The sequence below is a fragment of the Solanum pennellii genome, chromosome 6 (genome assembly GCF_001406875.1).
Source record: "Solanum pennellii chromosome 6, SPENNV200".
Taxonomy (NCBI): domain Eukaryota; kingdom Viridiplantae; phylum Streptophyta; class Magnoliopsida; order Solanales; family Solanaceae; genus Solanum; species Solanum pennellii.
Window position 1 is genome coordinate 57,804,253 of NC_028642.1, and position 25,735 is coordinate 57,829,987.

At 26.2% G+C, this 25,735-nt stretch overlaps 1 protein-coding gene across 1 annotated transcript; it reads left to right on the plus strand.

Moving 5' to 3' along the window:
- The first annotated feature begins 21,381 nt into the window (after positions 1–21,381).
- LOC107022963 (WUSCHEL-related homeobox 3-like) lies at positions 21,382–22,904 on the plus strand. Its single transcript, XM_015223522.2, has 2 exons — positions 21,382–21,751; positions 22,403–22,904. The coding sequence occupies exons 1-2, from the start codon at positions 21,458–21,460 to the stop codon at positions 22,604–22,606; spliced, it is 498 nt and encodes a 165-aa protein (XP_015079008.1). The 5' UTR covers positions 21,382–21,457; the 3' UTR covers positions 22,607–22,904.
- The last annotated feature ends 2,831 nt before the right edge of the window (positions 22,905–25,735 follow it).

Sequence of the window (25,735 nt, forward strand, 5' to 3'; positions counted from 1 at the left end):
TATATATATATATATATATATATATAAAAGTAAAAACTTGAATTGTTTTATTTGAGATAAATAGTACATCCAAATAGTACAATACCAATGATTCATTATACCGCAGTAAACTTCTACTGTTACTGCAGGGCAATGACGTGCTTGTCATCCTTTATATATAGTCTATAGACCTCCTTTTTTTACCATCATTTTTTTTCCAATATGATCATCATTTGTTATCTAGGAAGTTGTGTCAACGTAAATATTTTAGACAGTCTCGAGCATTGCTGTGCCGCATTCAAGTAAGGATATTTATCTCATATCGATTCGGAGTTTCTAAAATTTTACTAACTCAGTTTAAAAAAAAAGATCTAATTTGAATTGAAATAAAATTTAAAAGGAAAAAAAAATAAATTTTTTGGAGTTTTAAATTAAAATTTTATCAAATATACTAAAATATCCTTTAATCTTGTAATGCTAAATATGTCACATGAAAACTTAAAGTTAAAGTATTGCAAAAAAAAAAAAATCATTCTTTTTTAACTACCTAAAAAAAAATATATGATTATTATTTTTAAATGGAGAAAATATTATATAAAATCAGCGATATTTGTAGAGAAGCTAGATTTAGAATAAATTTAAACTCTTTGATGAATTTTTTTGGCTCAGATATTCACTATGCATTGTGATTAGTTTTTATTTAAAGAATATACTCCCTCCGTTTTAAAAAGAATAATCTAGTTTGATTTGAAACGGGGTTTAAGAAAAGAAAGAAGATTTTTTTGATCTTGTGGTTCTAAATTAAAGTTATGTCAAATGTACCAAAATATCCTTTAATCTTGTGGTCTTAAATATGCCACGTGGAAAGTTAAAGTTAAAGCGTTTTCAAAAAAGAAAAGAAATGATTCTTTTTTAAACAGACTAAGAAAAAATAAAATTATTTTTTTTTAAATGGAGAGAGTTTTTTTCAAGAGTGTAAAATTAAATTTTGATTTAACAAATTAAAATGAAGTGATTATGTGAAAGTTATTTACGATGGCACGTGTATACTTGATTAATTCAATAGTCGCTGCATATTTACGAGTGAGAGGCTTTATGAAACTAAGGCTGCCATTCCCAAGCTTTTCATGATTTATGTCTCATCTATTAGCTACACGATATCCTGTATGCCCTGATTCATAATAATTATGTCACCCCCAATAATTTAAAATGATAAAGAAAATTTTTGCCTTTCTAATTTTATTTATTTGATTCAATATAATTTTTTTAAAAAATAATAATTTGTGATCTAAAATTTATAAGTTAAAGATAGTTATGTGGTTATAAATAATTGTATTAATAAATTATATAGCGAAGTTGTTTTATCAAATGAAATATTATTCTTAAAATTTTTCCATCTCATTTTAGATTAATTAACTTAACTATTTTGCTTTTTGTTCGTACCTATGTAAAAAGAAAAAAAAATCAGAAAAAGTATTGTAGAGTACCATAGATTAATTGTAAGGATAAATTTAAATTTAAAAATTTAATTAACTATTGTCTGATTAAAAATCTAATAAAATAATATGAGATAATTATTTTTTCAATAAGATGTCTATTTAAAAGTAGTTCTTTAATTCTTCTTCTTCTTTGTTTCTTACTTTTCTATTTTAACTTCTGTGTAATTTTATTTTAACAGTCTGCTCTTTCTCATGCATGCTAACTGTACGAAATTTTTGTAGGAATTTGATGTTCATAGATAATACACATTATATTCAATATCTAACACGGAATTTTGATGATTTTCTTAGTCAACGTTGCTTTCATCTCTACAAAAAAATTTAAAATAAAAAATAAAAATTCAAGAATACAGTAATATTTTCTGGGTTAATTATGAATTCAGAAACTTGTTTCTTTCATTTCAATCAAAGTTCTTCATTTGCACAAAAAGCCAATAGGATGATTTTACGCCATTGTTTATATAATCAATGTTAAGAAAGTTTTGTAAGAATTAATGAGAAATAGTATTAGGCTACATGCCGGAAGAATGAACAAATTACTTGTCTTCAATAGTTAAATAGTTTGACGTAAATTAGTTCTTAAGTCTAACTCACACTCTAAAAGCTAGTTAAAAGAGAGGAGGATTGTCCAAGCTTTATAAGGAGTCCACTCATTTCATTAACTTTCGATATGAGACTTTTGTCATTCTTTTATACCCCACCTCATGCCCAATGCTTAGCATCTGGTGCGTGGACACATTTTAATTTTGAGATTCCCAACATCGGGTGAGACGAACTCTGATCCGATACCATGTTAAATTTGTTTTTGATCTTAAAGCATTCCTCAAAAGTTAGATCAAAGAGAAGAGGATTGTCAAAGCTTTATAAGGAGTCCACCTATCTCATTAACAACCGTTATGAAATTTTTATCATTCTTTAACAGTTGACGAGTTAAAAATTCATGTTAATTGTAATATTATGAATCTTATAAAATTTTGAATTTCGGATGAATGTATTTGGCGGTTTTATATACATGTTTTTTTGGATACATAAGGTTAAAATAGATATAATTTGTGTTAGAACTTAGATACATTGTATCTAGATAAATTCACATGTATATGACTCCAATATCTTACTATCCACTCTCCTATGTCGCTCGCTGCTATCTTATGTCGCTCGCTGCTCTCCCTTCGTCTGATATCTCTCTATAGTATATTTAGTAGCAAAACTACATAAATCTATTATTAAATTTGAAAACAGACAATAAAATAACTATTAGTTACTATAATAATATATAATCATTTTAAATTATATTTTAAATTTTATTTTATTAATAATGAGTATCGAGAGATTATTATATAGTAAGTAAATAAAAAAGTCGATTGTATCTTTATTCTATTAAATTATTTCATTATGAGTTTTGTGAGATGTCAAATCTTTGCTTGGTGATATTTGTTGGACATTATTAAATACGTGTTTGATGATAGGCGGCCTAAGTAAAAACTGAGCACCATGATGTCATTGAACAAAACATGACCCGGATTTGACATATGAATAAGCAATTAATAGTGCCATTGAATAGAATGAAGATAGTCGACAATTTCCACTTTTTAAATTAATTTTTGAGGTTAGAGTTGAATTAAAAGATAATTTTTGATGTTGTATAAAATATTCTTTATTATAAGTTATTCACACTAATATTTCATTTCAATTAATAATACTAAACGTAATCGAAGGGTGTCATGTCCCACATTAGTGATAAAAATATTTTAGAACAATCCTTTATCTTTTAAACTAATTTTAGAAGTTGATTTAAATCAATATTAGCCTAGTAATACTTTTTTTTTTTTAGTTTTACGTTCATTATTTTAAAGTTCATATTAAAGCTTTGATTAAATTTAAATTGCGCTTTGCAGGCTCATTTGAAAATGACGCTCTCAATAAAATTTTCTTCATATTTAGAACTCATACTCGAGACCTTTAGTTAAGGATGAAGCGATTCCACCACATCACAAGATAGCCTAGTAATATTTGTCTTCATCTCCATAATTTTATGTTTGATAAGCATTTCTTGCTGGACCAAACCAGGAGAAGCTATTAGTTAATGCACTTTAATATATCAACTTTGCATTAATAATACCATTTTCTAATTATGCCAGCATGATTCCAAAACTGAAAGTTCGCAAGTTTAGCTATCCTCAGCAAGACATGAGAGGTTACTCCATTGTGTATATTATAAAAAAATAAAATATAACATAAAAGGAATAATAATGTAATTTGATATACTTCACTATCATATATAATGTTAATATCTACACTTATAAATATTATATATGTTATTATTAATTGAAAAATTCCTATCATATATTAAAGAAAATACATTTACATACATTATTTTTGCTATCAGACACAAAGAGTTAGGAAGAGAAAGGCTAACGGGATTCATATGTATCTCATATATATGCAAATCACACTAGATATATGTATTCGCAATAGATACGTGAGAGAGTGGCTAGTGAGATGGATAAGAGGCGAAGAAAGCGAGTGAAATTTGTTATGTATCTCAGATACATACGAATCTTCTTGGATTCAATGTATTTTTTACAAATTAATTACACTTAATTTTGATCATAAATATTTGAGATAATTGTATGTAAAAGTACTAAAATCTGATATGATTCTTAATACTATTGCAAACTAAAGTGTATTTTAAATAATTAGCTACTATACTAATAAAATTATGCAAGTTCTCTTTTTAAAAAAAAGTCCATAATTCTTAAGAAAATAGGATTGTTCTAGGGAAATGCTAGGAGTATTATATTGAGTGACTATTATTATAAAGACGTCCAATAATTGTATCTACATTCTACTCATATTATTAAATTTGTTTATCAGTTCTGACAGATGTCAAATCTTGCGTGAACATGTTTTTTCAATTACATCAGTTCTTACACTGCCTCTCATCCAACTAAGTTGACAAACGAATGAATGTTTTTTCTTACTTATTTTGGATTATTCATTAGTATTAATTGGTTTTTTTATGTTCAATTTGATTATTATTTTATGTATGGCACTAAAACTGAAAGTTAGCTATATATCCTCAGCAAGACAAGAGTGGGCACTCGATGGGATATAGTAACTACGCTTCAGTTTCAACTTTAAGATTATGAATTTGATTAAGCGTGGCTATATTATTATAATACTATTAATTTTTATACCGGAGAAGAAGATCGTGGAGATAAACGCAGTAGTTTGCTAATGAGTGACTTAGCTAGGGTACTGCTATTGGATATAATTTTAATTTGATATTATTTAAAATACTTTAGGGTATAATTTAGCTCATGTTTGATATTATCTGTTTAAATTTAGAAATATTCATTTCGTCCTTATTTACTTGTTCATATTTTCTCTTTTATAGTTATCCCTATCTACTTGTTTATTTTGACAAATCAACAAAAAACAAAAAAAAAATTATATTATATCCTCATTTAAACTTTTTGAATATTTCTAAGTTTTAATTCAACCTTTTGTGAAACCATGATTTTTATAAGGGTAAAATAATAATTCACTAATCTAATTATTGTAATCTTAATATGTGTGTCATTTCTAAAGTAGACAACTAAATAGTAACATAAAGAGTAATATTTTAAACATGAGCTAAATAATTATACCACAATACTGTCTCTGTAAGAATTTTAATTTATATTATTTGGTGATCTATATGATATATATTATGCCTAAGTCTTCTTAAAATATGATATTTGTAAAAAAATTATTTTAAAAGAAAGATTACCCAATTATTATAATAGATAGAGATGACTTGATTGCTCATAAAATTTACCTTTTTTAAAAGCAATTTTGGCCATGAGACATTGTATTAGATAAAATCTTCACGCTAACCGTGCAAATAACTTAAAACTTTTTAATACGAGTAATTAAATATGTGTGTTTGAGTATGAATTTTTGAACTTAATTCAAGGGATGAAAAAAAGTAAAAATGTAAAATGTTTTGTTTCAGATGAATAGTAAAATACCGGTGATTTATTGATGGCGCAGTAAACATTTTACTGCGACTGCAGGGCAATGACGAGCTTCTTCAGTACTTTACAGTGACCTTTTTTTTTACCCCCCAATTTTTTCAGTGTCATCATCATTTTATCTGCCAAATTCTGTCACCGTAAATATTTACACTGTCACAGTAGATTTTGAATACTTTCTCCGTTTTAAAAAGGGTGAGATTTGAAACGAATTTTAAAAAAATAAAAAAGATTTTTTACTTGATTCTTTTTCTTTTTTGGTATTATTTTAAATTTAATTTTTCACTTGACATATTTAAGGCCACAATATTAAAGTGCATTTTAGAATATTTAATACAATTTTAATTTAGAAACGCAAAATATAAAAGTCTTCTTTCTTTTTCTAAATTTCGTTCCAAGTCAAACTAGGTCATCCTTTTTTTAAACAAATAATGTATATCTAAATGTATATGACTTGAAATCCGATATGAAATTATAAATTAGTGAGACAATATATAATTATTTCAAACTACAAACAGAATTAATAAATAATTCTCTTAAAATCTTGAGAATAAGATATATTCAGATAAAAAAACAACGTGATGACTTTAAAATTAATTTACGATGACGACTTTATGCGTATGGTTGAATAATTCAGTAATGGCTGCATATTTACGATTGAGAGGCTTCAGGAAGGTGAGGCTCCCATTCATATGCTTTTATGATATGTCTCATCTATTTACTACACCATATACGTAATACGTACTGTGCATGCATGCCACAACCTCGTGGTGTCAAATATTCGTTATACATCATAAATTCATTTCATGATATCACTCGCAACGATTTTTTTATTAATAAAATATTTTTGACAAGTAAAAATGAACGTAGTGAATAGTACTACTACAATAATATTTTATTTTTCCGGAATTTTATGGCAGACATATGTCTCAACCTGCATGCTAGCAGTACGGTTAGGAATTTGATGTTCATTCATCATACACGACATTCAAGAAATAGGATGATCTGATGCCCATTGTGTCTATTTTGTTCGTTAAGAAAGTTTTGTAAGAATTACTGTAATAAGTAAAACTTTTTCTGTTTCATTTTATATGAGTTAATAGCTTCATAAGCGGATACATGCACTTCTATAAGTTGGGGTGTACGTGCATTTACTATCATTAAAAAAAATTATATGTATATATATATATATTTATGTTGAGAAATTAATAGAATATGATTATGTTGCTTGTTTAAAGCAAAAGAAATCACTCGTGAGACCTGACTTAGCTTGGAATTGTGTGGACAGAGGAAGTACTACTCTTTGGCTACATAACGGAAGAATGAACGTATCATTAATAGTTAACATGTTTTTGCCGGGTGGTGTGTTAAATTTTATTAATACTTAAAAAGATACTCCAATTTAACACAATAAATTATTTGTAAAGAAAAATCTAATTGAATACAGAGAAATGCTGAGATTATTATATTGAGTAATTGAGGTTCAATTGTATCTTCATTCCACTCATATTTATCATTTTTTTGTGAGATGTCAAATCTTGCATGATCATGTTTGTTCAATGACATCAAGATGCACAGTTCCCATCAAACTCGTAAATAATAAAAAATATATTCTAAATATGATTCTTAATTTGATTAAATTGACAATTATGATCTTTAATTTTAGGTGTGGACAGTAGACACTTAAACTTATATAAAATTGAACAAATTGATATATTCGTCCTACATAGTACCTTATATGGCTATTTTGTATCCTACATGGCATTCTACGTGTATTATGCCATGTAGGACACTTGTGTCTATTTTTTCAATTTTATAATTGTTTAAGTGTATATACTTGTGCACATTCAAAGTTGGAGGGATAGTTGTTCGTTGACGCCAAGTTAAGGTCATGTTTATGTATTATACCAATAATAAAGTTACCAAACTATAATTATGATCTATATGAGCTCAAAAAATGTCCTCTTAATTATGATCTATATGAGCTCAGAAAATGTCATCTTAAAAGTCCCGTATCGCTAAAGTAATACGACTGAAGGATCTCTTTATATTTTGTATTTTCAAACTTTTGAGATTGAATTATGTTTCTTCACTTACCGCAAGAGAAGAGGTGTCGCTCTCACTAAGATACAAAGGAAAATCTCTTTTACAAAAATACTTTTTTTTTTGGAAAAAATAATCTAATTAGTATTTTTTGACTTAAGTTATATGTAATTCCTTAGATCCCCGCATATTTCATTTAGACATCTTTAATCTACAGTTATACCAATTAAACACTTTAACCTTAAGAAGTTTATATCTATTTGACGACAATAAGTCGAAAAATAAAAATATGTGTATCTTAAACGTGAATACCTAATCAATGTACCAGTAAAACAATAACACGTGACATTATATTTTAATTTTTTTAAAAGCTCTATTTAAATAATCAAAAAATTATTTTAAGAATTCTTTTTTTGTAACTAATTAACAGCCCCCCACCCCACCCCCTCTCTCCTCTTCTTTGAGAGAAACAGTAAACCATGGCTTCACCTCTTTCTTCTCTTCCATGGACGTTGTAGTATAATAATACATTACTGTTGTCCACTCAAGCTCAATACCCATTTTCTTTTATTTTGATAGCACTAGGAATTAGGATATTCCACGCATTGTCTTGCTCTTCTATCAATTAATAACTATTTATTAGAATTGGAAAAAATAATAAAAAACTTTTACCAAAAAAATCAATTCATATTTTTTCATAATAATAAATGGAGCTTCATTGAGATATTTAAGATGTAAATCGACATAAGAAAAATGAAGAAAAACCAGAAGAACAGTAGAGGGTGAGATAAAGAGAGAGGGGGTGGGATTAGTGTGAACCAGGATTTTCCTTTTAATTAAGGGGTTTAAAATCTGAAGGAATAAACACAAAGTAATTGAAGAGGATTTGATATCTACTATGTATATCTAAAAAGTTATTTTTAATTATGTAGAAATAATATAATTTTTCGATGAAAAAAATTCGGATGAAGCAGATATCTCCTCTACTGGGCGAGGTGTGGCGTGTGCGTAAAAAGAAATGATGAAAATGGTGAAAGAATAGTTGCATGAATGGGAAGACAACTGCTTTTTCTTCTTCTTTCGTTAATTAATTTTCTTTATTTTTTATTAGTTTAGGTGTAAGGGGAAAAAAAGAAAAAATTATTATTTTTAATAACATTACACGTCCAAAGAAAGTGAACCACATATTTTTGCCATATCAGTTATTTGTGTCTAATTAAAATAAATTTTAAATAAATAAAGTATTTAATTGACATGGAGATAAGTTAAGATGTTTAACTGAATTATGACAACTTTAAGTAAACTCAGATAACTTAAGTCTATATTATTTTTATTTTTTTTGTATTTTTAAGTAAATACAAAACTTTATCTCAAAAAATATTCTTATTTCTCTTTTATATATATATATATATATATATATATATATATATATCATGTGCTAATGGGGTAGAGGTGTAGAGATGGATGAAATGGAACTATATTGGCAGTTATAATGTGTTTGAACATCAAGTTGTATTTGGTTATAAAGTAAAATATTCATGGCAATGGATCCTAAATGTCTCTGCATATAATAAGTTAAAAGTAAAATTGGCTATACATATAATATGATCATCTTTTGAGTTAATTTTTTTTTTCATGGTAACGACCTTAATGGCCCAGTGATTTAATATATAGACTGTCTTTTTGTCTACTTGTTATTAGCTTTCAATGCAATAATCTCCCAAAAAACCATCTTTGTCGGCTCTTCCATTACTGCGCGTTACTAATATTTACTCTCATTTGACCATTGTTAATTCGACTTCAAATCAATATTTAAAAAATTATAAATTATAAATATAGTTTTTTCTATTTTTTTATCTTCTTTAATATTGACTTTACACTTTTTAAAGACTTATCAAGTACAAAAAAAAAAAATTAACCGAAAATTTAGAGAGGGTATTTTCGCAGAAGAAGAGCTTTACTAATAATTTCCCAACATGTACGACACAAAGTGCATAAGAGAAGAAAAATTAACTTTACCTTTAATTGACGAATAAAAATTTACAAAAATAGTATCAATAAGAAAATTAGAATTCAACAGTTAGCCTATATACGATAAAATTAAAATGACATGATCTACCATAGAAACAAAATTATAATTTAAAATAGGTTTGATAAAAATATGTATGAGTGCGCTTTTCTTGATTGAAAAAGGAGTGTTTTGTGGGTATCATCAATTTTTAGTGGCATAAAAAGAGTTCATAAAATTCTTGAAAACTATCAAAAACATGCGAAGACTTTGTAAAGTTATTAAAACATTAATTAGAATTTTTTTACAAAACAACATATATATGAAAACTATAAAAGAAAAATAATAGATATGCTCCCTTATTTGATATATATATATATGTACTTAGGAATATTAATCACTCGAGCCAATATAGACAAATCTATATTTATATCAACTCTTCGTAAAATATGTATGGTTTGCCGTTGGCCGTCGGGAAATATTTATGACTTACAATATACTCCCCGTTTATATTTATATATCATCATTTTCATACATTAAGAAACTAAGTAATTTTACTATTCTATTTTTATTTAATTTTGTTTGAGATCAAATTTTCAACCAATGAATATGAATTAATTTAATTAATGAACATGAATTATTTACTTACTTTTTTTAAGTTGGTCAGTTGAATATTTCCAAGACTAATAACTCATAAGCTGTAGCGGAGCCACCATATGTTTAGGGGTTTATCCGAACCCTCTTTGGCTGAAAATTATATTATGTTTATATGGTTAAAATAATTTTTTAGGTATATATAGTAGATGTTGAATCCACTTCGGCTATTTCGTATGTCTATTTCTTCAGATTTTGAACCCCTTTATCGAAAATTCTGGCTCTGTCTCTGCTCATAAGGATAAAAAAAGGAATAATATGAAAATTTATGCATTAATTTTATAAAATAATAAATATTATTGATCAACTATTTATAAAAAAGAATGACATAAAAAAATAAAGGTAGTAATTAATTAACTTTTATGAAGTTTTGAACTTTCACAGTGTAAACTCCAGTATTTTCTTATAATAAGGTCTGAAGAATGTGGCAGTTCATTCTCCACAAAAGTTTCAAGATTTTTTTTATTTTTTATTTTTATTTTTTGAGTTTGAACTAATCATAAATGTCAAGCTTCAGGAAGATCTCTTGAACTTTAGATTACTGTATTTTAGCTAGGTATATTTCCGTCCAATCAAATTTATTTTCAATTATGTTTCAAAATAAGGTATATTTTAAACTATTAGAATTTTTCTTAACGTCCTCCTGTTTTATTGGTTGAAATATTTTTAAAATTAATTTTCTTTATTAAAATAAGTTTCATAAATAAATAAAGAAAATAACTTTTCTAACTAAAAAGAAGAAAAATAAGTTAATTCAGTAACTGACATTTCAAATTTTGTCTTGTCTTTACTCGCCCCAAACTTTACCTTGACCAATACGACCATACATCTCACCCACCACCGTCTAATCCCTCTCCCCTCTTTTTTGCTCATCATATTTTTCTATATTATATATTAACACTCTTAAATATGAAACTCGCTATATTTTTTTTTTAATAAAAATCTACAGAACACACCTTAAATTTTGATAGCAGGCTCAAAAAGGAATTAATTAGCGTACCTAATAACTTGTACTAGTGTCTATTCAATTATGGTTTCCGAAATGACTTTGATTTATTTATTTTTTTATTTTATTTTTAATGTTTAATATTTACATTAGAATTTGATTAAATCTAAATTTATGTTGAAGAACCTCACATGTAAAGCGCTTTCTAATAAAGGTGGTACCGTACTCAAGAAAACTCAAATTCAGAACCTTTTGATTTAAGATAAAGAAATAATCATCACTCCATTACAAGCCTTTTTGGTGACATGATTATTATCCTCGTTCGCTACTTTGTATGTGTCCTATTTTGTTATTTTGTCCGTTTAAAAATAAATATTACCACTATCATTAGTAATTATTTAGTTTTAAATTTTTTTATTTTACTCTAAATAAAATAATTTTACACTTCACGTGATTATATAAAAACTATTTTAAATCACATATTTTTTTATTTAATTTTATATTTTAAAAGAATTATATCAAGTCAAAGATCATAATGTAAAATGAAGTGGATAGAATACTCCGTGGTATCTTTTCTTTTTATTTCATCTCAAAAAGAATGTCGCTTTATTATAACTAAAACTAATTTAATTAAAATTTCTTATTACTCTTATTAAAATAATTTACACCAACACAAATATCTAAAAAATTTAAATTATAAATTTTTATTTTTTTTTTTCCTATTCGAATTTCGAACACGATACCAAGTGAAATAAACCTCGAGTTCCTATTTCATATTCCTGAAAAAGATGTATATGATCATATGCTTAAATGAGGAAGGAGCAGGTACAATCTCATAATCAAGTCTATAACAACATCATGAAACGTACAATCTGACATCATCAATACCTAACCTACAATAAATGCTATGCTGGAACATGTTGGCATTTTCTTTTTGAAAAAAAAAAGGCATAATACATACACGTGACCTTTAACTTGGCTTTAAATTATATTTATATTCTTTAACTTTGGATGTGCACAAATAGACACTTAAACTTGTATAAAGTTGAACAAATGGACACACATGTCCTATATGTCATCCTACATATCATTTTTTGTCATATGTGATATCCTACGTGTATTGTACCGTGTAGGACTAATGAGTTTATTTATTTAAAAGTTGAATAGTTAAAGTGTCTGTTTGTGTATTATGAAAGTTAGACGTCAAAGTTAAAATTTGAAGTCAAAATTTAGGATCCAATATATATATTATGAAAAAAAAAGTACAACAAACTTCCTCCATCCAAAATATTGGATACTCTAGCTCTCCGTAATTACTTGATAATTTTTTTTTATTTATTTTGACACAAATCAAAAAGCATGATTTTTTTTTTTTTACTTATTATATCCTGACTTATACTTTAAAAAGATAGAGTTTCTTTAAAGTTTTCAAATTTTAATTCGTTAACTTTATAATTAGTATGGATAAAGTGATAAATTATTCTGACTTATAGTTTAAAAAGATAGAGCTTTTTTAAAGTTTTAAAATTTTAATTCGTTAACTTTAAATAAATGTGTCAATAATTAATTAACAACAAAAGAAGTGTGATTTCTTGTCACAGAAATAATAAAACTAGAATTTACTTTTATTTTTACCAAACAAGTCGACTTTATTCGTACAAGTACATATAATGGCTAATTAAAAGTTTGTTAAAGAATCATTTTTAAAAAATAATTTTTTAGAAAGTGCTTCTTGAAAAAAAAAACTTATTTTTCATTAATTTATATGAAAAGTACTTTTAATAAGTAAATTGTGTTTGATTTATTTTTTAAAAAATGTTGTTGAAAGTTAAATTACGAAAAAACATATACAAATGCTAATGTACTTTTAATATGAAGATAATTTTATAGAGTGAATCTGTTTTAAATATATAGTAAATTTTTTAATTAAATTTATATTTTTGTTAAATTAAACGTTCAAAGTCAAATTCTCAATCAACATTCAATTATAATTAAGTTTATTATAATTGCTATGCGTGAAAGTTCCCCAAATCTTTAACTGTTTTTTCTTCTAATGTTGCAAAATATTGTTGTTACCTTTTATACTAATTCTGAAAATAATAAGTAAATAATATATGAAATATTAAACGATATTGTATAAATGTAAAATAAATAAAAAATCATTATATAAAAATATAAAATGAAATTCTTAAAGAAAACTTAATTGTGAAATATGTTAATTAATTAATATAATACGAAATATATATATATATATATATATATATATATATTAGTCTTGAAAAAAATTAAATTCTTGTGCTTCAATTTTTTTTTTTAAAGAAGTAAGAAACTTTTAGCTTCTTCATTTAAAAGCAGTTTTTACTGATTTGTCAAAATGTAAATTTTCAAAAAGTGACAAAACGCTAAGCCATTTTAATTCCGTTGATTTCAAAATACTTATTATTACGAATAGCTTTATTTGTATTAATTTTTAATTTAATATATAAATCTCCATCCTATTAAAAAAAATTATACTCTCTCTCTCTCTAGCTTGTTTTACTTGTTTGGCTGTCAATGTTCTCCTTTTTTTTTCTTTCTAAAAAACAATAATAATAAATAAATAAAGAGCATAGTTTACTATAATACCATGTCCATTAGCAATTTAATTTTTTAAATGGGGTGATAATATTCTCCAACGCGATAAAAGGACATTGGCTCTTTAATTTACATAAAGATACATCAGAAATCATCAAGATGAAGTTTCCTGTATATTAGCTAGCTAGGACCATGCTACTTTTTTTTTCATCCAGTGTTCGAAGTTCACATTGAAGCTCCGACTAAATTTGAATCGCGCACTGCAGAATTTATTCGAGAGTGACAATTTCAACAAGCTTTTTTTCATACCCAAAGCTTGAACCTGCGACCTTTAATTAAGGATGAATCACTTCCATCAATGCACCATAACCCATATTAATTAGGTCCATGTTGCTCGAAACCTTCTTATAGGAAATCATAAAGAGATTCATTTAATATTTAAAAAATATTTATATATAATTTGAGATAAATAATATTTAAGATAGATGGGAAAATGTGTGTGGTCACAGCTGAATTGTGGGGCACAGATGTTTGCCTGAATTTTTTAATTAAAAATAAGACAAATCTTTTACTCTTAAAAAAATTATGAATTTCTTTATATAAGATACAATCAAATATGTGGAATGTTACTTTCTTTATACTTACCTTTTCTTAGTTTAAGAACTTCTTTCTTTTCGAACTAATACATTATAGGTCCGAATTGATCAAAATCCTATATGCTTCTGATTATGACCTACCCCTAATGTAACATAACATACATTAAAAGGAAACAATTTTTTATCAGAAAATTTTGTCAGAATAATATTATATATATATATATATATTTTTTTTTTTATCTTTTTAATTTTAACATATTTTAATTAAAATATAGAAAAATAATTTGTTTTATTTTAAAATAAAAAAAATACTATAATTTTTTTAAATTGCTGACCAAATTTTATGGCCACGGTACCATGTACGTGGAAGTGTTGTATTTAATACGCAAGTGATCTGAATTAATTTGATGATGTATGTCCATCACAAATTATTGGCTACGGCTCAAAAGCATTCATTTTTCACCTCACTAATCGTACAAAACCTTCAATTATGTGTTCCCCTTGATGGCATTAAATTAATCATGAAAGTTAGACTATACCGTGTGCTGCTACAGTAATTAATTTGTTGGAAAATCAAATTACATATCTTTCATGTACGTGCATAAGTCCAGGGGCGGACCTACGTTGGGTACAAGGTGTTCACTCGAATATTTTCGATAAAAAAATGTACGATATATATAAATCTACTCATCAAATTTTTGTAGATGCATATATTTTAAACCCACTCAATAGCAAATAAAAATAGAAGACCTCTGAATATTAAGCTGCATGCTCCAGGTTCGAATCCTTGTAACAACATTTATTTATTTTTGTTTATAGTTTTAGTTTATTTTTATTTAAAAAAATTGACTTATTTACACATTTATATTTTTATTTTTTGAACCTTCTGAACTAAAATTCTAAATCCGCCATAGTGCATAACCGATCACATTTCTAACCAATTTTTTATGTCATTTAATTTGCGGAATAGGACATATAAGAATATCTTATAGGATTGATCATTCTTTTTATCTGATCTATAATATTTATATTAGAGTTTGACTAATAAAGAATTATATCATATATAGCCTCATTTAGTAAAAACTTTTTTTGTACCTAAAATTTAAATTCGATCTATAGTTAAGTGAGAAACAATCCAATTTATTGTATTTGTTCAAAATTCTCTTCCAACCCAATCAAAACATTGATCATCTGGTTTGAAACAACTCCCTCATTTTCAATTATATGATTATTATTTTAGTCGGTCCAAAATAATACTAATATTTTTATATTGAAAACTAATTTAATTTTAGATATTTCATTTAATATTTTGCTTTTAATGTAAATTATTTTGTACAACATTATTCTATATAACTGTCTTTAATCATAAATTTTTGTATCCTCTTCATTTATTTTTACTTGTTTAGTATTGACTTAACACGTTTTTAAGAAATAACAAACATAATAGCAACAAATTTACTTTATCACGTTTGAATATAATGAATTTAATGCTTTGAGAATGATCATAGATGATTAATATTTTTTTAAAAAAATAAATAAATTAGGAGTAAAAGGTGACAAAAATGGAGGGGCAAGTCATGTAGAGAATCGAACCTTCACTATATTATGAGAGTTTAAATAACAAATTAATTGAGCTACTAACATTAAATTAGAAATGAAGTAATATATTATTTATTAATTTACTAAATTATATAAATAAAATTAAGTATTTAAATTCAATATAATTTAACAAATAAATAAAAAGTTGCTGAATTTATGGATTGCATGCCATAGTGATGACGCTCCACTTCAGTACGATGACCTCTTGCCTTTTTCCTTTTGCCATCTATTACTGATGTGTACTCAATTTATTATTAATAAATACATCTGCCACTTGTTAATCTTGGGCAAGAAAATTTGATCAGAATAATATTTTATTTTTTTAATTTTTTAAATAATTTCACTTTTTTAATTTTAATATTTTTAATCAAAATATGTGAAGAAACAGTTTATTTTAAAATAAAAGATTTTTTTAATTTTCTGGACTATTAACATTACCTAAAAACAAAATAAAAATTTAAACTTCTAAGAGATATTAATTATCTACTTATGCTCCAGATAATAATTAATTAGAATTTTGGTCATATATATTTAAGAAAGTAAAAGACAAAAATGAGACCTACTGCCCAAATCCATAAACAAGGTAATTAAAAATATGGTCCATGGACAATGACTATATTTGAAGTAATGTTGGGGTTAAAGACGCGATACATCATATACCTAACTAGAATTTAGAGTAATTAAACGCGTAAAAAATTACTAATCTTGTTTGGTCAAGCTTTTAAAAAGTCAATATTTTTAAAATTTATGAGTATTATGTTAGAATGCGACTCCTTATATGTTGTATGTTAACATACTTCAAATATTTGTTATACATTGCCAACATTGTTCTTGAGAAGGTTAATGATGCGAGCAAGAGAGAGGAGAGAGGAGAGAGGAGAGAGGCGTTATTTCAGATTATAGACCATAAGGATCTTCTAAAAGGAGCCAGATATATAATAAGACCCTACATATTAGATATCATGATGGAGATATCTTATCTCAATTTCAAACTCTCAAAAACTTACTACTTTATTGGATGTATGTTGTTTAAGTTGTACTTTTCTCAACTCATTGGTGCATTCATGTTGTTTTCTTCTTGGCAAAGGCTAGATTTATGTCTTCCTCTTTGTATGCAATTTTTTTTTTGAGGTAGGGTTAGTGCTTAACCCCGCGTTTATGTAAAAGGTAGGGGTTAATGTCTAATCCTCACCAGCATTGATGAGTATAACTTGATTATCGATGGCTCAAAAGTAGTTTTAAGTACTAAAATTAGTTTTATTCAAATTAATTACTACTTTTAACAAAAAATACTTTAAATTTTTCTAAACATTACAATAATTTAGTCAAACTTGGTACAATTTGTCTGTGTTTTAGCATTTAGACTTGAATGAGAAAGGGAATAAAACTTGTATCTTAGGTGTGGTGTGATTGAATAAGCTCAATGATTAATTAGGTAGTTAGACAAAGAGTTGTTGCACCTAGGATTTATATCTATACCTACATTTCTGATGAAACAATAATAAACGAATGTATTATTTACTAAGTAGTTAAAAAGATGATTTAATACATGTTGTACGGTAACTGAATCCAATTGAGTGCATACCGTAATCAAAGCCAGCTATTTATGTGATACAGTTGGTGTATTTTTCTCTCTGGTGTCAAATGCAGACAAATAAGTGGGTTATTCAAAAGTTATCGAAAAAACTAGGGTAAAATTTACTACATGCATATGTCATGTGTTAAAATTTATTATTTATGTACTTAATCTTAATATGACATGTATTTTATTTAAATAAATCACATAACAATGAAAATTATATTAGTTTGGTGTAAATAGTCGGTGTAGGTAGTTTTTTCTAAAATAATAACTACTATCCTGTATCTCGTATTCACACATTAGAGTCCGACTTTGTATTCATGGGGATTCAAACCTAATATCTTTGATTAAGAATGAAAAGCTATTTATCGCTTCATCATAACCCTCTTTGCTGATCCAATTCTTACTATAGTTCCAAAGTTATTATTTTATAAGTTTTCAGTATCCAACAAAATTGTTTTTTTTTTTAAAAAAAAAATCATTCTGACTTGGGTAAAACATATCAAATAAATAAAAAGTTATTCTAAAAATATATTTTGATAATAGTAAATTTGAACTACATATCGGTTCAATCTTTATTGGATTAAAATAAGTTAATTTAATAAAGAGACGAATTATATAAACGAAATTGGCGTAGATTGAATTGATTTTATCACACGCCTAGTTTATTTCGTCAATTGAATTTAATGAGCCGCCTATGGCTGCCAAAAGGACGGCTTGATGCAAAATATGCGATGTAAAGGTTGAACAAAGGAGTACTAGATTAGGTGTGATTGAATAGGTACTGAAATTCACAAGTGAGAATTATTGGCTCAACAATTACTAGCTAAAGTACTCTAATAATTACTAAAAGTCGACTATAGGTAAAAGTTTTATGATTGATTAAACTAATTTAAGTTTTATGAATTAAAATAGAGAAAGTAGTCAAATGAGTCCCAAATTATTTGCGAATTCTCATACTATTTTGAAGTGGAATAAAAATAAGGAAAAATGACAGAATTTCTACATTTAAGTTTTTTTATTATCATTATTTTCTATTAGTTTTATAAATTCCTAAAATTTGTCATCTTTACTCATTAGATTAATGTATCAGCGCATCAAATTAATGTATCTCGCGCATCAAATTAATGTATCTCGCTCATCATATTAATGTATCAGCACTTATATTATTGTATCAGTTTAAAATTTTTTTAAATTATAAACTTATAGGAACAAATGATAATTTTACCTTAAAAGGATGTAATTTCTATCATTTGCCCAATAAATAATCCCATAAGTGTTGAGTTGATACAAAGAGTGCATTTCACTCTCGTTAAGAGAGTGAGAGGCAATAAACTTGTAAAAAAATTATTATATTTCTATTGTAAATAAATAATCTACGTGTTTATTTCTTAAAATTAAAATTGTCTCTCCTTTGATGTAGATACTTACTTTTCTTTTCACCTACTTCCATGGTGAAGAAGAAACAACAATCTTAGCACTTCCATCTCCAACGGATTGACTGTGCCGGTGACGGAGAGGAGATAATCGACGGAGAAGAGGATACCAAAGAATTAAGAAGATGAATTTATCGGCAACCTTTTAATCTCTTTTTTTTTTTCAATTCTTTTAATAATTTACCTCACTTTCATATATACAAAAAAATAAAATTTACAATCAGAGAAAGAAATAAAAGAGTTCAATTCCTTGTTCATCTTTAACAGAAATTTTGATTTTTTTCTTAATCCATTTCTCTTTCAAACACTACCTCTAATAATGATTTTGTTCAAATTATCATTAGAAGAAGATTTTTGATAAGAATTTTCAAAAATCTAATCCTCTTTTGCATTTTTAGCTATTACTAAAAGAAAGTTTGATATTATTTTAATGGTGAAAAAATAATGAACTATACTTGATAAGAAGAAAGAACAAAAAAGAAAGTAGATAAAAAAATAGATTTAGAAAGAAAATACGCATGTGTTTCACTTCATATTTTGGGGTGAACTTAATTCCATTTTAAAATATCGAAGGAGGTAATAGAAATTTCGTAAAGTATAGATGTGTAATTGAAATTTTGATAATAGATATAGGGGATGTTTAACTATTTTCTCAATAAAAATACGTAGCTATATTTATTAGAATTGGATTTTAAGCTACACTTTTTTTTTGCTTTGGAACTAAAAGGATTTTATTAGGAAAAAATAAATTTATAAGCAAACATTACTAATATAGTTATAATTTTAAAATATTAATCTAATATAATTATACTTCGTGATTTATATTAAAATATAATCTACTTTTCTTTATAATCTATTTAAAAAAGAACGATCATTTTTTTTTCAACACTTTAATTTTAACTTTTCCACGTGACACTGAAAAATCTTATTTACTTTCTTAAAATTTATATCAAGTCAAACTAATTCATTCTTGTTTAAACTTAAAAAGTATAACAAATATCTCTCTTTCTCGCTTGCGTGTCTCCTCTCTCTTATACCCCATTCCCTCTCTCTGTCACGCCTTTCTCTTTCTCTTTGAAGTTGTCATTAATTCTTCTTGCTTTTGTCTTCCCAAATCAAAAGAGACTTAAAATTGTAAATAGAAGAATGTGAAATCTGACTTTCACCATCATCTCACAAAAAAATCTAGATTTAATTTGGGGACTTGCAATAATATTTTTTTTTGTTTTTATAATAAATCACAAATTTCACAATCATCAAATTCATGAAGGTAATGAGGACAAGAGAGTATCAAATGTATATCCTATAGATGAAAAACATGTATCACGTGTATTAGATATTTCTTCGATCTTGAATCTTTTCTTTTTCTCGGATTATTCTTCATCAGTTTTGTGTATCTTATGCACATGTATATCTGTGTATTTGTGTTCAAAGTTAATACATGTATTTTATGTATTTGTGTTTGATTGATGATTGATACGTATGTGTATTTATATTTTTGTTTTAAAGCTAATATAGGTATCTATGTATTTGAGCTATGATCTTATATAAGGTTATATCTACGATACAATCTGCACGGAGCATCTCTCCTTTCTCTTTTCATACTCTTAGCTTGCTTTTCTTCTCTTTAAAATCGTTGCTATGCATTGTAATTAATCAAATTATGACTAATATTCATAATTATTATACAAACTATCCTTATTTATGAAATTTCTTTCTTCTTAAAAACCAAAAATGACAAAAAGGAGAATGTGTAAATACATACAGATGTGTGTGAGTGTGTTGGGGGGTGTAGAGAGACGAGAAAGGCAGAAAAGAGAGAGACGAGCAAGACCGAAAAAAGAGAGAATAAAGACATTTAATGAAATTTAGTTATACTATATAAAATGTAGTTATGTAAAAAATAAATAAAATATATATATATATAGTAAATCTTTTAAATTAAAACCAACACATTCTATGACAAACTATGTGTGGTCTCATAATTAATTAATCCCGTGAACAAAAAAAAAAACGTACCAAATAATCTCCTCTATCTAATAAATAATGTCTAATGATGCTTACCAATCCAAACGTGGCCAAATGATAAAAGAAATGGATCTTAGGTCCACAGTTGTAATTAAGATTTTGCGTGATAATATAATGCAGAGAAATGAACAACCAACCTAATTAAATGACTTGCCCCAACCTATATGAGTCGAAGTCAGAATTTTAATTTTATGAATTTTTAAATTTTTTTAACCTATAAATTCTAAAATTAATATTTATATATATTTGTTAAACACATGCAAATACAGAACAAAATCTAGTGAATCTGCGTTAAAGAGGCTAGGTCCGTCTTGTCCTCTATCATTGTATGACACCAGCATGACCACTTATTTTACCCCACTTGATGTCTACTCTTGTTATCTATTTATAGTACTATACTACATACTCTCCCTCAATAAAACTAGACACAAGTTTGAATTAAACCCTTAAAAGATAAACATCAAGAATCTTTTTTGTTAGTCACACACAAAAGAAGAAAAATGGCAAGAGCTAGGTGGAAACCAACACCACAACAGCTTATGATTTTACAAGATATGTACAAAAAAGGTCTGACAAATCCAAATTCATGTCAAGTACAAATGATTACTTCCCATCTTTCTGTGTATGGAAAGATACAATGGAAGAATGTGTTCTATTGGTTCCAAAACCACAAAGCAAGAGACAGGCAAAAAATGAGAAAACAACAAAAGCAAAACCCTTCTTCATCTTCTTATGCTTCTGGACCTGTCAATTCTCAACTTTACCCTAACTCTCCAACTATATTTCTTCATCAGGTACATTATCAATGTGTGTTTCTAGCATTGTGCACCTATACTTTCAGTGTTTTAATTTGATTGTGATGTCCATGCACGTACATGCAAAATTAAATATACTGCTATGAGGATGACGTATATGTCTAGAGATTCGAATTTTATCATGACGTTAATAGTTTAACTTACTTCAAACACATTACTGAATTTTCTTGAGTTGGGAGTCTATCAGAACAGCTAGCCTCTCTACATCATAAAAGTAGGATAAGATCTATGTGTATGCATCCTCTCTAGGTCCTACTTATGAGGTTATCATAATTATAATATTTAATTAATGGATTTATACAGATACTAGAGTTTATGTGACAGAGTAAAAATATATGGTGTCGCACATAAATTTGGACGAAGGGAGTATTATAAATATATTTGCCTCAGTTTATTACTTAATCATAGTAAATCTACTTGGTTTAGTATAAATACCAGGTGCAAGTTTCCTCCTCTCTTAAAACTATATCATCCTAATATATTCCCAACAATTATATTACTACCTCCATTCGAATTTATATAGTGATATTAGACTACACACATAGTTTAAAAAGAAAAAAATTATGTACTTCCAATGGTTGTGATCTTATGTTTTTTTTTTTTTTTAAATATTGTGGTCCTTTATGTTAGGTTGAAGGAACCAATGCATCACCTCATGAAATGATGAAGTACCTATGGAAGAATGGGATGATGAGAAGCAACGGTATGGATTGGATGTTGATGACAGATGAAGAAGGTTCTTCTAATAATAATATTGTCCATTGCAACAATAACAAACCTCTAAAAACATTACAACTTTTCCCTGTCACAACAACTGGCTTCAAGGATTATTAGAATTTACTTTATATATCAATAATAATTAAGTACTAGTACCACTACATCAAAAAAAAGAAAAAAATCTTTAACCGCAATAGCTTAATTATTATCGACAACTAGTATTCTTTGTATATGTTCCTAAAGTCTTTAGCGACATTGGATCTAATGACACTTAACTAATGCCGATAAAGACTTTAGGCACTCTTTAGTAATGTGTCTATTTATTATCCTAAAAGTTATTTTTGTTGTAGTGTACTATACATTATTTGAAGATTGTACTTCAATTTGATTCTAATGTATTTTACGTGTGATAGCTTTTGTGATGTTATGTGAGTTAAAAACATCTTATCCTTCTAACTTTCTAATACTTGTACGTGTTCATATATTTATATGTATGCTTGGTTAATTTGTTTAATTTAGCGCCGAAAGGGATCGATATTAGCTAATTCTGATATCATGTAAAGATATTATTCGCAGGGCTAATGTATAACTCTAAAAGATAGACCCATAAAAGAGAGGACAATGAGATATCATTAATTTGCAGGCTAATGTTAACTCTAAAAGATAGACACATAAAAGAGAGGATTGTCTGATATCATTAAAAAAACACCAACTTATTTCATCAACCAACATGTGGTCCTAAACAACAATTTCTATAAATGAGAACACTTGAAATAAATTCTCTGGTCCATTTCAATTATTGTGCTTATTAATAACATATAATCCAAACGACTCAGTTTCGTTCAGTTTTCTGTTTGTTTATTATATAAAAAATATTTTTTATTTTATTTGTCTATTTTAGCATATTATGAGAAAGATTAAAAAAAATTCAACTGTACTCTCGACATTAATTACTGATCCTAAATCTTTTTTTTCAAAGTATAATAAAGACTATACATTAATTAATATATGTATCATGACAAAGTATGCACCTATTTTATTTTTTTTAAGGGGTATGCAAAGTACATCACAAGCATAATTGTCATTTTAGAACCATATAATAAGTGATATTTTGGCTTTTGGTACACACCTTTAAAACATGTGTAAATAAAAGAATTTTCAAAATTAATGGGACTAACTACCTTTCATAGAAAACTTGAAGTAATTAAAAGACTTTCTAAGTTTACGTAAATAAGGAAGAATTTGGAAAATAATAGTTAAATAATAGTTAATTCCTCTTTGATTATACAAATAGATACGTATTTGATTTTGGATTAAAACAAATAAGACCGAAACTAAAGGTTATTCTATTTATTGTTGAACTAAGGAAGTATTAAACTAAGATTAAGAATTGTTAGATAAAGATTATTATTTTAATCTTGTTTTTTCAGAATACGTGCGAAAAGAATATGATAAATAAATTAAATAGAGTATAAAATAAAGATTTCATCGACAAGTGAGGTTGTCTAGCAGCAAAGCACTTCCAGACTCAACGACAGCCAATTGGTCAAAATGTAAAAAGTAAGTAGAAACAATTTAGTTGATAACTTGATATTAACTCATATTCACTATTTTTATTTATATTCATAAATTAAAGAAATAAATACATATGTGTATTTCATAAAAATATTATGATTTAATAATGTTAACTGATATATATTTTCATTTTAAGTTTTAACTACTCTGATTAAATTGTTTGATCTCAATATCGTACGCTAGTAAGTATCTGTTATATGTAATTGTAGACACAATTAAATACTATTGTTGATACATAGCCATTAATATTTATAACAAAATCTGTTTGTATCATATTAATATTTATGTATATGACACATAACTTTGTTAACTATATAACATAATTATGTATCAGATATTGCGATACATCAAATGTTGTTAAGTATCTATAATACTGTTTTATAAATAAAAAAGTGTATATCATATTCATAGTTTTTTTTATATTGACACATAATCATATTAAATTGTCCTTTTCTTTTTAAATCTATTACGATTTGGATGAGATTTGAAAGAAGACAATTTGAAATTTGAACTGTTTGGAGATGTTGTTTGGAAGAGATTGACATCAATTAAATTTGTATGATTTGGAGAACTGACATTTAATTTTATAATTATTTAATTTCCTTTTTAAACTTAACAAGCTAGTTGAATAATGTATCAAATGTGATGTACGGAAGAATGAAATATATCCAAATAACAAGAATTTAAGAGAATTTTTATAACTAAATTAAATAAGTGTGGAGATAAAATATAATTTGCTCTTTATGCTAGTGATTCCTAAAAAATTTACAAAGTAATTCGCTTGAAAGTATGGCCCAATAATAACTTATCGCATTCAATCTTTTGTTCCAATCCAATAAATTCATGAAATACGTCTTTATATATTAATCTACAACGTAGTTGATTAATATGTGTTTATCTTAGTTTAAAATTTTACATGATAAATTAGTATAATTCAATATAAATATTGAAATACATATAAGAATAAATTTTTATCTGCCTGGCACTAAATTGATTTATTTATCGCTAAATCAAGTTTAAGCCAATTTTGACTTTTAGGCCGTGTTTTTGTCCAAATATTACATTTCCCATTTATTTCCCCACATAGTTTGTCTTATGGGCCTAGGTCCAAAGTTTTACCATCTTTCTAGATTATATCTAGGGAGAAAAAAATTACCAGAAAGAGTAATAAATAATTATTGATTTTAGTGATATATCTTTTAATTTATTATTATATATAATAATATTATGATAAATCTGTAATATGTATTAAAAGTGAATAATGTATGCAATATATTTGTATTTTAATGTTTAAATAAATATTATGCTTGTTTGATAAAGAATTGACACATCATATTAAAATGTGTGATAAATGTATTATTCATCAATAAAATTTATATGTGCTTTTATAAATTGTTCTTTGTAATATATATTAAAGTTGTATTATAAATATAGTAAAGATGATCAAGTGAAAAAAAATATTATCTATAGAAATATTTTTCTATTACAGTATATCGAAATGTCTTTGATAATATTTTTTCTTTATAAATCAAACATCAGAAAGATCACTCCCTTGGATAATATTTTCTCCAATGAGCCAAGTACATCTAAAAACTTTGGAGTCTAATCCGCATATATAAGTTAAATTTTGAGAGTGAAATCGATTAATTTATAGATGATGAAGACATAGTA